Genomic DNA, 10,807 nt, shown 5'->3' with positions numbered 1-10,807 from the left:
GGTGTTTTTGAGACAGGGTCTCCCTGTAGCCCCAGCTGTCCTGGAACTCACTATGCAGACCAGACTGGCCTTAAACTCAGAGATCCGCCTGCCTCTGCCTCCTGAGTGCTGGGATTAAAGGCATGCGCCACCATGCCCCGCATAGTCAAACTTCTTAGTCCCTGCCTTCACAGCCTGTGATTAAAAAAAAACCCTCTTGTAGAACATTATTCTGCTTATTTTAAATTCATCATTTCATAACTTTCCTGTTCAACACTACATAAATTTTCAGACAACAAATAAAAGGTTATAAATTTATATTTTCTCATTTAAATGAAATCTGCTAAGACTACCTTTGAAATTAACTCTAATTTTGGCTTAACTAAGTTATTTAACAGAAATGTACTGATCCGTTTGCCTTACAAGACTTGAAAGTTTTGAAAAAAAGATTCTACCGAGGAAGGTAAGTTAAAATGAACAACTTTTATGGTGGTGCACGCCTTCTCGATGAACCGGACTTTTACAAAGGTCTGGACAAATGTACAATCCATAAGTTACATAAGAATAAAGATAACAAAAAGTTACAGTTCCTTTAAGCACTCTGCCATGACATGGAAAGCTACAGTACAGTCATCCCTTAAGTCTTGTGTTTCTGCAAGTAGCAAACAAAACAAACATTTCCTGCTCTACAATTAGTAAATGTCCTCTTGCTACTTCAGTAAGTTTCAATCAATATAACTGTATAGATTTTACAAGCTGTTTCCCAATGGCACTTGTAGGTCCTTGATAAACTACATGTACTCCTTCTTACTTTTTATTGTTTTGAGCCCCAGTTGGCCTGGAACTTGACCAGACTGGCCTCGATCTCACAGAGATCTGCCTGTCTACCTCTTGAGTGCTGGAATTAAAGGTATGTGTAACCATGCTCGGCACTCCTTACTTTGAGAGGAAAAAAAGTTAAGGAATAGAAAGGGTCAGTGAACTTTCTGCATCTCTAAAATATCAAAATGCTTTACCAGAATACAAAATTTACTCAGTTTAAGCCTAATCTTCCATAGAAAATGGATTTAATATGTAATATAGGTTTCTTTTCAACTTAGCAACCTGAACCCCAAGACTTGAATCTATTTCCTGACTTACATACATCATCTGTAGTACCTTATCTCATTTTCTACAACAGTACAGCAAGTGAGCGAATGGCCACATGAAACAGCAACTAATACAGCTGGAAGCTGCATCAAGTACAGGACGTAGTTTAGAGTAATAAGCAATACTTACCATAGAGCAATCTTCAAACTTCCTACAAATATAACAAAAGCAAGAAAAATGCATCTGTCTTCAGAAAGCAGAGCAGACTCCTCTGTATCAGAGGAGGACTGCTAACAATAACACCTACTATGTGTAATTCTCCCCAAGTCCTCTGGTGTAGGTGCTGTTATCCTCACCGAGAAGAGTGTTGGTGCTAATGATGGAGATAACATTATACTAAAATCTGGCATATGAAAGGCACTATGCAAGTGCTTTATTATAATGTTTAGTTTCTCATGGTGATCCTAGGAGTGACTGTTTTCATTTTACAAAAAAACAGGTGCAGAGTTACCTCAGTTAATGAGTGGCATAGGTTAGACTTCTGTTTACTCAAGCCTTTATTTATATTCCAATTTTCCTTCCCAAATAGTATTAAAAACATTAAAATATTAATTGAATTATGGCATTATCTGGATAGCAAATGCATCATATGTAACTACACTATAAAGCTCATAGAGTATTTTATAAAAAGCATCACAGTACTGTAGCACATGATTATAATTCCTAAAGTAAACTATCGGTATTAAACTTCACTGAGCAAGGTGTGGTATGGCATGCCTGTCATTCCAGTTCTTAAGAGGCAGAAGGATTGCCACTTTGAGGAAAGCCTGGGCAACATAGTAAGCCTATCTCAAAAGACAGATAAACAACAAAAACCTGTGTACTGATTAAGAACAGGAAAATTAATATATATTTTATTTTTTTATTTTAGGCGTATGAGTATATTGCCTGCATGGATATGAGTGCACCCATGTTGTGCTGTGCCGTGGAGGTCAGAAGAGGGTGTCAGATTCCCCTGGAACTGGAGTTAAGGACAGTTCATAGCTGCCACGTGGGTTCTGGGAATCGAACCTGGGTCCTCTGCAAGAGCAGTCAGTGCTCTTAACTGCTGAGCCATCTCTCCAGCCCCAGTACAGAACAATTAAAAGTAAAGCAGCAACTGGGAATGGTAATATTTTACCCAAGGTGTTTCCCTGGGTTGTTTATACTCACAGGCAGCCAAGATCCCTATGGTGGTTTGAATGAGGATGTTCCTCCATATGCTCCTAATATTTGGACATTTTGGTCCCCAGTTTGTGGCACTGTTTTGGGAGGTTTTGGGAGGTACAGCTTTGTTGGAGGAAGCATGTCACTGGGGCGGCCTGGCCAGATTTCCAGTACTTTCAGCTTCCTGTGCCCACTTGAAGATGGGATCATTCCGCTTTCTGTTCTAGCCACCTCTGTCACCAAGCCTCCCTGGCCATTATGGATTCTAATCCTCTGAACCATGGGCCAAATAAACTTCCTTCTATAAGTCGCCTTGGTCATGGTATTTTATCATAGTAACAGAAAAGTAACTAATACAATCCTCATCTGAGGTTAGCTATGTATTCTTTATTTCTCTTAGATGAGGGCAACTATCCAGAACCTGTTCACCCTGGGTCTAGTTATACAAATCCTAATTTGATTAAGGATTGATTATGATACTATACAGAGAAGGGCTGATATAGCAGACCTAAGGTAGTTATTTTAGAAAGCCAACTTAGAAGAAGAATGGCCTGTGACTGGCATTTCAGATCTTGGATCTGATGATGGGTCCCATCAACCCCCAATCATATCATGATGCCTACACTGTCTGTGCAAATAGTATGATTTGTGCTGAACACTTGCATTCCTTCTATTGTATGGAATTTTGGTTTGTGATAGAAGGTGACTACATGATTAATTCCCAATAACGCCCTTGTGTAATACACTTGTGCACTGAACTTCTTAGAAGGAGCTGACATTTCGTCTTTTACAGGTGCTGTTTCAACTTGTTGCAGTGGGAATTAAGTATCTCCTCTGTGACTCCAAGGGGAGAGGACCCTGGGATCTGGCACCCGGTTTCCTCTGGATTTGACCCACATGCCTTTTATTTTGGTTTATTTTGTTTCTGTGTTCTCTTCTAATAACTAATAGCTGTGAGTACAAATACATGTTGAGTGCTGTGTGTCCTCCTAGTGAATCACTGAACGTGCTTTTGCAAACTGACAAAGACAAGCATACTATGTGCTTAAACAGCTACTGACAGAACACAGGCATGAAGACATGCTTACATCTGGCAAGGGCTCTGGAGAGCTTTTCCTCTCCATGAGTAAATACCAACCTAAGTTCCATACACCTTGTTGGATGAAACAATGCATACTCTTTATAAGTGATGCCTACCAGGAACTCTAGCAGGAAAAGAATCAGGAGATCCTGCTCCAGCACCACCCTCTTCTTCATCTTCTTCAAATTCCAAATTCTCTTCTTCACCAGGTGCTAAAATTCGTCTACATGAAAAAAGACAGAAAAAACAATGAGCTACAATACTTAATACCTGAACGAAACTTAATAACTGTTCCTTTTCCAAGTTAGATGCTCATCATTTTAAGAGGCTGCTATACTATTATCAGTGTTGATGTCAATCATACCAGTGACACCAAAGTTGGTATTAAAAAAAAAATCAGAGGGGCTGTTTTACTCTAACTATTCTGTTCTTACTTAGTGCACAGGTGGTTAAGAGCACTGGCTGCTCTTACAGAGGACCCAGGTTGGATTCCTAGTACGCATGTAGCAGCTAACAACCATCCATAACTCCAGTTCCATGGGATCCGATGCCCTCTTCTGGGTGTGCATGCAATGCCTATGGTGTACTTACATACATGCAGGCAAAACATTCATATACATAAAATACAAATGAATGAATAACCAGAAATAGCCCAAAAACATACTTGTTTTTATATCTGAAAAACATGTATAAAGTAGGTAAGATGGAAAGATCAATATGAACAGTTATTTACCTTAAAGGGACAGGCTGAACATCAAATGGGAATTCTTTATTATATGTAAGAATATTCTTTAGGACTACAATAAAAAGACAAATAAACATGAATTCCTCTATGAATAAAAGCCAAATATTATATCTTACATGGCTAGTTTTTATCAATTTTTCCATGCATACACATATTTAACACATATCCTCTCTCTCTCTCTCTCTCTCTCTCTCTCTCTCTCTCTCACATCACACACACACACACACACACACACACACACACACACTCCTATCATCCCAAAGCCATTGTGTACTTGTTCATAGCAGGCCTTAGAAAATAAACCCCAAACACTTCTCCTATGTACAAAGTCCTAGATGAGACATGGGGTACCAGAGAAAGACTACCTCCTTCCTGTGGTACTTTAGTCAAAAGACTGATATCAAAGGTAATAATTAAAGAGAGACACAGAAGCATTGTATTTTGTTCTGAGCAGATTTCTCCTCACTGTCAACAAACTAGTAAGGTTTGTAGCAGCAAGGTTATATTACTCATATTCCTCCATAGGAATCTCTAGCTTCTGGTCTAGTGATTATAAGCCAAAATCTGAATTCTTTTTTTTATTTTATTTTATTTTTTTTTTTGGTCTTTTTGAGACAGGGTCTCCCTGTAGCCCCCGCTGTCCTGGAACTCACTATGTAGACTAGGCTGGCCTTGAACTCACAGAGATCCTCCTGCCTCTGCCTCCCAAGTGCTGGGACTAAAGGAGTGCGCCACCACGCCCAGCCAAAATCTGAATTCTTTATCATTAAAAGAAAAACCTAAGAATTTTCTTTAGAACCAGTGCATCAGATACAATATAATGATAAATTTGCTATAAAGTTCTATATTCTTTTTAAAATTTGCATTTATGTGTACGAGTGTTTTGCCTGCAGGTATGTAAGTACACTACATGGGGGCAATGCCCAGAAAGGTCTGAAGAGGGTTTCTGATTCCCCAGAACTAGAGTTATGGATTGTTGTTAGCCACCATGTGGATACTGAGAACTGAACCCTGGTTCTCTGCAAGAGCAGCCAGTGCTCTTAACCGTTGAGTCATCTCTAGACCCTAGATCTATATTCTCATGTGGAGGTCCTTGATCCATTTGGAGTTGAGTTTTGTGCAGGGTCAGAGATAAGGATCTACCTTCATTTGTCTCTAAGTAGCTATCAAGTTTGACTAGCACTATTTGTTGAACATGCTGTCTTTTCTCTAATAAGTATTTTTGGCTCCTTTTATTAAAAATCAGGAGGCTATGTGTGGACTTAAATATAAATTCTCAATTTTATCCCATTGCTCAATGTTTTATGGCAGTACCATGTTGCTTTTATTACTATAGCTCTGTAGTATAATTTGCTATCAGGGGACTGGTGAGATGGCTCAGTGGTTAAGAACACTGACTATTCTTGCAAAAGATCCAAGTTCAAATCCCAACACCCACATGGCAGCTAACAACTGTCTGTAACTCCAGTTCCAGGGAAATCCGAAAACCTCGTCTGTGCTCCACAGCCATTGCACAACATGGGTGCAATGCATACACATAAAATACATGCATATGCATAGAATAAAAATAAATAAAATTTTAAAAATTGTTATCAGGGATGGTGATTCCTCCAGCAGTTCTTTTATTGTTTTAAGACTGTTCTGGCTATTCTAGTTTTGTGTGTGTTTCCATATGAAATTTGAGATTATTTTTTCACTTTCTTGGAAGAATAATTGTGTTGGAATTTTAATGGGGATTGCACTGAATATTAATCCTACCAATCTATGAGTACATGGGAGGTCTTCCCATCATCTGGTATAGTGATTTTAAGATGCCAAAATCCTAATCTTTATCATTACAAAAAAAAAAAGCCTAAGAATTTTCTTTAGAACCACTCTATCAGATATGGATATGACCAGAGCTGTGGCCTTGCTATGTTTGTTTGTTTGTGGTTCTGGAGCTGGAACCCAGGGCCTCACACATGCTAGGCACACATTCTACCACCAAATATAGAAGTCTGAGTTATAATCTTTCATTTAAAGTTATCAATGTATTTTACTCAAAATAGTCTTACATACAGCCAGTTATGAAAGACCACATATCATATGATTCCATTCATAAAATATGTTCAGAATAGACAAGTTTGTAGACAAATTAAATTAGTGGTTGCCTAGAGCTGGTAATGGAGAGAGAAGAAATAAATGACTACCAGGGAATATCGGGTTTGTTGAGTGGCAAAAAAATCCTAAAATTATCTGTGGTGATGGTTGCAAAACAGTTGCAATACAATAAAAAGTAGTGAATTACTCACTTCTCACTTTAAATTACTGAATTCTATAGTATGTGAATTACTTCTCAATGAAGCTGTTATTTAAAGTTTGTTAATGCTTTTTTTTTAAAGTCATAAGATAAAGTTCCTGACATAAGAAAATGTGGTCATTCAAAATAAAAAAATGTGAAAAATTTTACATTATTGACTGGTGTTCCTATATACATTGGGTACAGATAAGAACTATTTTAGAATATAAAATTAAATTTCTTGTAACAAAAGGTTTATGGTCTGGATTACATAAAGTAACCAAAACTATTAAAATGACACAATTCATTATAATTCTTGCCATATGTAGAAGTATCGTGTTCTGAAAAGATGAAATTTGATCACCTAACAATTCTGAAAAAGCCACCAGAATCACAACAAATCTGGAATGTGTTCCCGTTTTTTGTTGCTTCTCTCCTACCAACCTAACCAAAACAACAGAAACTGGATCCTTTTCAGTGCAGACTCTGCGAACTTCTTTCTGCCTGGACCAGCCATTACAATCACAGATCATCCTCCTCAATAACTTATGTCTGTCTCTTACCTGAGGTGTGGAGACATCAAAAGGACTGTACAAACATGAACTGAGCTCGCCTGCTTCAGGCCTCACTTGGCTACTGAGGGCTAATCACTTCATGTCATTCTTCAGCTTTAAGTGAGAGAACGTGACCACGCGGCCAAGTTTCTTTTCTGTTCTAAAATGCTATGATCTTATGATTCCCTGTTGAGATCTCCCTAACAGATGTATCTGAAACTACTGTCCCCTGCTTCCATAAGCATGTTAAGATGTACAATCCTGTCTCAATGGCAGTGGCTAAAGTTCACATGGTCATATCCACCTCTGCACCTCTGCCCATACTGAAAACATTTCAAGAGAACAGTCATTGCAACCAGAAAAAAACAAAAACAAAAACAAAAACAAAACCCCCACAATTCTGGCAGCTTTTTGGCAACATCTTAACCACCAAAACATTTTAAAAATTGTTTGCTTCATAAAGTTTTAAAAGAGGAAGGAAAAAATGGGGACAAGAAGTCCCAACAGGGGACTATTGTTTTCAATGGCATGTCAGGTCAATGGCATCACTGACTGTGACTTCAGACTCTGCTATAAATGTTTACCAAAGTAACTAGTCTTATTAAAGAAATCAAGACAAAATAAAGGCTAATATATATTTACATGAAATATAGCTTTATATATTCTGTAATGAACTCCAAGTTATGACTACTACAAATATTGTAGGAATTTAAGAAGGGCTGAAAAGATAACATATGATTAGATATTAAGAGGAAAAAAAATACGATCACTATCTATGCTAAATAGTGTTAATATCGATAATAAAGTATTTTCCTAAAGAGTATCACAAGAGTACCATAAGATAAAACTTACTTGGTTCTAGCTTCTTCAGGTCCTCCAGTTTAAATTCTTCCTGGGACTGTGTGGACTAAATTTAAAATATGCATATTACATCTTTTTACTACAACGATTTCACTGTACCCTATGTCTCTTAAGTGGTAAGAACCAAATATTCAAAATGAATCTGTTTCTTGCTTTCAAGGTGGAAAATGAAAAGTCCCAAGCTGGTTTTTGTTTTGCATTCTTAGAACATTCAGGCTAAAAGTAACAGAAAAAATTAAAATCACATCTCTATCTCTATAGTTTACAGATATGAAATAAATTATGTAGTAGCATGCTACTGATGAATTCCTGTAGGTTTACAGTGCTTCTGAGACAACAGAACTTTTGGCATGAATGCTTAACATTTCATCACAGTAATTCACTCTGATTTAGTAAGTGAAAAACCTCTATTTACCTGCAAAGCTGCACTTCGCAATTCCAAGCATGCTGCAATTTTGCCTATGGTTTTCTGCAGAGAAAAAAGAATGCTGTAAGTAATATAAATTAAAATCAAGTTAACTTTTTATTAATAAGAAGTTTCTAATGCTTTTAGACAAGTTAAATTTTATTTCTCTCTGTTCAAGGCCAGCCTGGTCTATATAGTGAGTGAGTTCCAGGCCAGCTGGCATTACAGGGAGACCCTGTCTCAAAAAGAGGAAAAAAAATGTATCTCTCTAGCACCTTGCAGAATTAAGAGAAGCAGAAGGCAAAGGGTTGTGATGAGGGAGGGCAGTATACATTATCTCCTAAAACATCTCACAACCAATTCTAAATCAAGGCTGCTTTGATGACAGTTGTGGGTATGATTTAAAAGACAATGAAGATAGTCAACAATGAAAGGAAGTTCCTCAAAAACTTAAAAATAAGGCCAGCAAGATGGGACATCAGGTAAAAGAACTTGCCACTAATCCTAATGAACTGAATTCAATTCCGAGAACATAACACTGTAGAAGAGAACCACAAGTTGTCCTCTGACCTCTACATAATGACCCATGTACCCATGCACATATAAATATATACATATGCACATACAAATGAATATAAAAAATTATCAAATAATTAAAAATAGAACTACCAAACGATTCAGCAGTCCCACTCCTTGGGTATGAAGCCAAAGGAAATGTCAGCATGTTAAAGAGGTATTTGCATTCTCATGTTTATTGCAGACCTATTCATGACACGATTAGAAAGCCAAGTATGTGCTGAATGAAAAATGAGTAAAGAAAATGTGGTTCATTTACACAGTGGTATACCATCTAGCTATAAAAAGGAAATCCCATCATTTGTAACAACATGGACAAAACTGAAGATCATTAAGTTAAGTGAAATACCCAACAAACAGAAAAGTAGGGCTCACATGATCTCACTCATGGAGTATTAAAAAGTTGAGTTCATAGAAGATAAGAACAGCCTGGTGAGAATAAAGGGCAAGGAACGATAGGGAGAAATGGACCAATGAGCACTAAGTGATAGCTAGGAGCAGGAAGTTCAGGTGTTCTATCACACAGTAGGGTGACCATGTGTGATAAGTCATAGTAGCACATTTTAAAGAATCCAAAGGAAGAATGTGAGGGGGCTAGGTAGGTTGTGGCTTGGTTGGTGGTATGCTTGCTAGCATGAAGATAGGGTTCCATCCCTGGCACACCATAAAACCAGGAACAGTTGCACATGCCTATAGCCCAGTACTCAGGTAAAGGCAAGATCAAGAATTCAATACTGTCCTCAGCTATACAGCAAATTCCAAGATAGCCTGGGCTATATGAGATCTTGACTTAAAAACCAAAAAGAATGTAAATGTTTTTACTATGAAGATGATCAGTATTTCAGTAGACGTATTTAACTCGATTTAAACATTACATAATGCAGACGTGGATCAAAATATTTTCACTGCCCACTATTTATATACAATTTTTATGTTTTCCTGTATCAGTTAAATTTAATTTAAAAGATAAGGAAGAATATTTCCAAAGGAAGAATGATGAAAAGAGGCTTACTGCCATATTCCCTCACAAGTTTGTTTTATTTCTTCTTCATTAAATCTGAAATTCACCAAGACTTAAAATTTGTTATTAGCACATTGATACAATGCTAATTCTGACAAGTTCAACACTAACTTATTTAAATGGATAGGTAATAATAAGCAAAGTCAGTATCTACAATGAACAGTGGGAAATTTTAGTCAGGTCTAGTTTATATAAGGAGCTATAAAATGGATACAAATGATAGGGTATCAGACATGCTCAAGCAGGACCTTTGACTTATCTTCACATAGATGGAACTGGTAAAAGAAAGGAGCCAGGAGCTCCTCCCAAGCCCATGTCACCCTTGAGGAACAGATCCTCAAATGACCTTAAGTGTAAAAATAAATTGATTTACTTGGGCCAACTGTATGGTCTTAAACACCCGAAGGGAAAGTATAACCAAGGAGTAAAGTCATCAGTGTATTTCTTTAAGGGATTACACATCCCAGACATTAGGCTTAAGTCTATATAAAAAGTTATTTAGACAATTATTTCTCATTGATGATTTTGTTCCTAATTAGAAAGTGTTACTCAGATGTAAGACTTCAAATGCTGGTCTCTCAATACTGTAGTGCCGACCTGTAACTAAGGGAGACAACCAGCAATTGTTCTTAAATGATAGATAAATTTGTTTTCTCCCCCTATCTAAAAGCCTTTGAGAGGGAACTGACACTGATTCTAACCACTCCAACAGCTATCAAAATACCTGAAAGCAAATCCTGAATTCATCACTCTGGAGTCAAGCCTTGGAAGACAAAAGAAAAATGAGGAGGAACCCAATAAATGGATGCTTTTGAAAGCCCTTGTCAAGAGATTCCAGTGGACTCTCATATGAACATTTGAAAATTGCCCTGTTCTGACTTTTTTCTAGTTCCCTGTCTAGAACTTGTAATGCTAATTACTCTTGCCTTTACTTCTTCACATCTCATAGGCACCAGTCAAGGACTTTCTTTTCTCCCTACAGTTAAGAGTTATGCAATTTGGGAGTCTTTT

General features: G+C 37.3%; 1 protein-coding gene across 1 annotated transcript in view; it reads right to left on the bottom strand.

Moving 5' to 3' along the window:
* Nucleotides 1-10,807, bottom strand: part of Aida (axin interactor, dorsalization associated) — a 37,156-nt gene that overhangs the window by 12,562 nt on the left and 13,787 nt on the right. The window contains exons 3-6 of the mRNA XM_008823752.3: nucleotides 8,209-8,262; nucleotides 7,785-7,839; nucleotides 4,089-4,152; nucleotides 3,472-3,578 (exon numbers count right to left, since the gene is read on the bottom strand). Of these exons, the coding sequence (XP_008821974.1) occupies nucleotides 3,472-3,578; nucleotides 4,089-4,152; nucleotides 7,785-7,839; nucleotides 8,209-8,262 (280 nt within the window). The remainder of the gene's footprint in view (nucleotides 1-3,471; nucleotides 3,579-4,088; nucleotides 4,153-7,784; nucleotides 7,840-8,208; nucleotides 8,263-10,807) is intronic.

This window comes from Nannospalax galili, unplaced genomic scaffold (genome assembly GCF_000622305.1).
Source record: "Nannospalax galili isolate Female #2095 unplaced genomic scaffold, S.galili_v1.0 scaffold368, whole genome shotgun sequence".
NCBI lineage: Eukaryota > Metazoa > Chordata > Mammalia > Rodentia > Spalacidae > Nannospalax > Nannospalax galili.
Note: the sequence above shows the minus strand (reverse complement) of the source record. Positions and strands in the feature narration are given on the sequence as shown.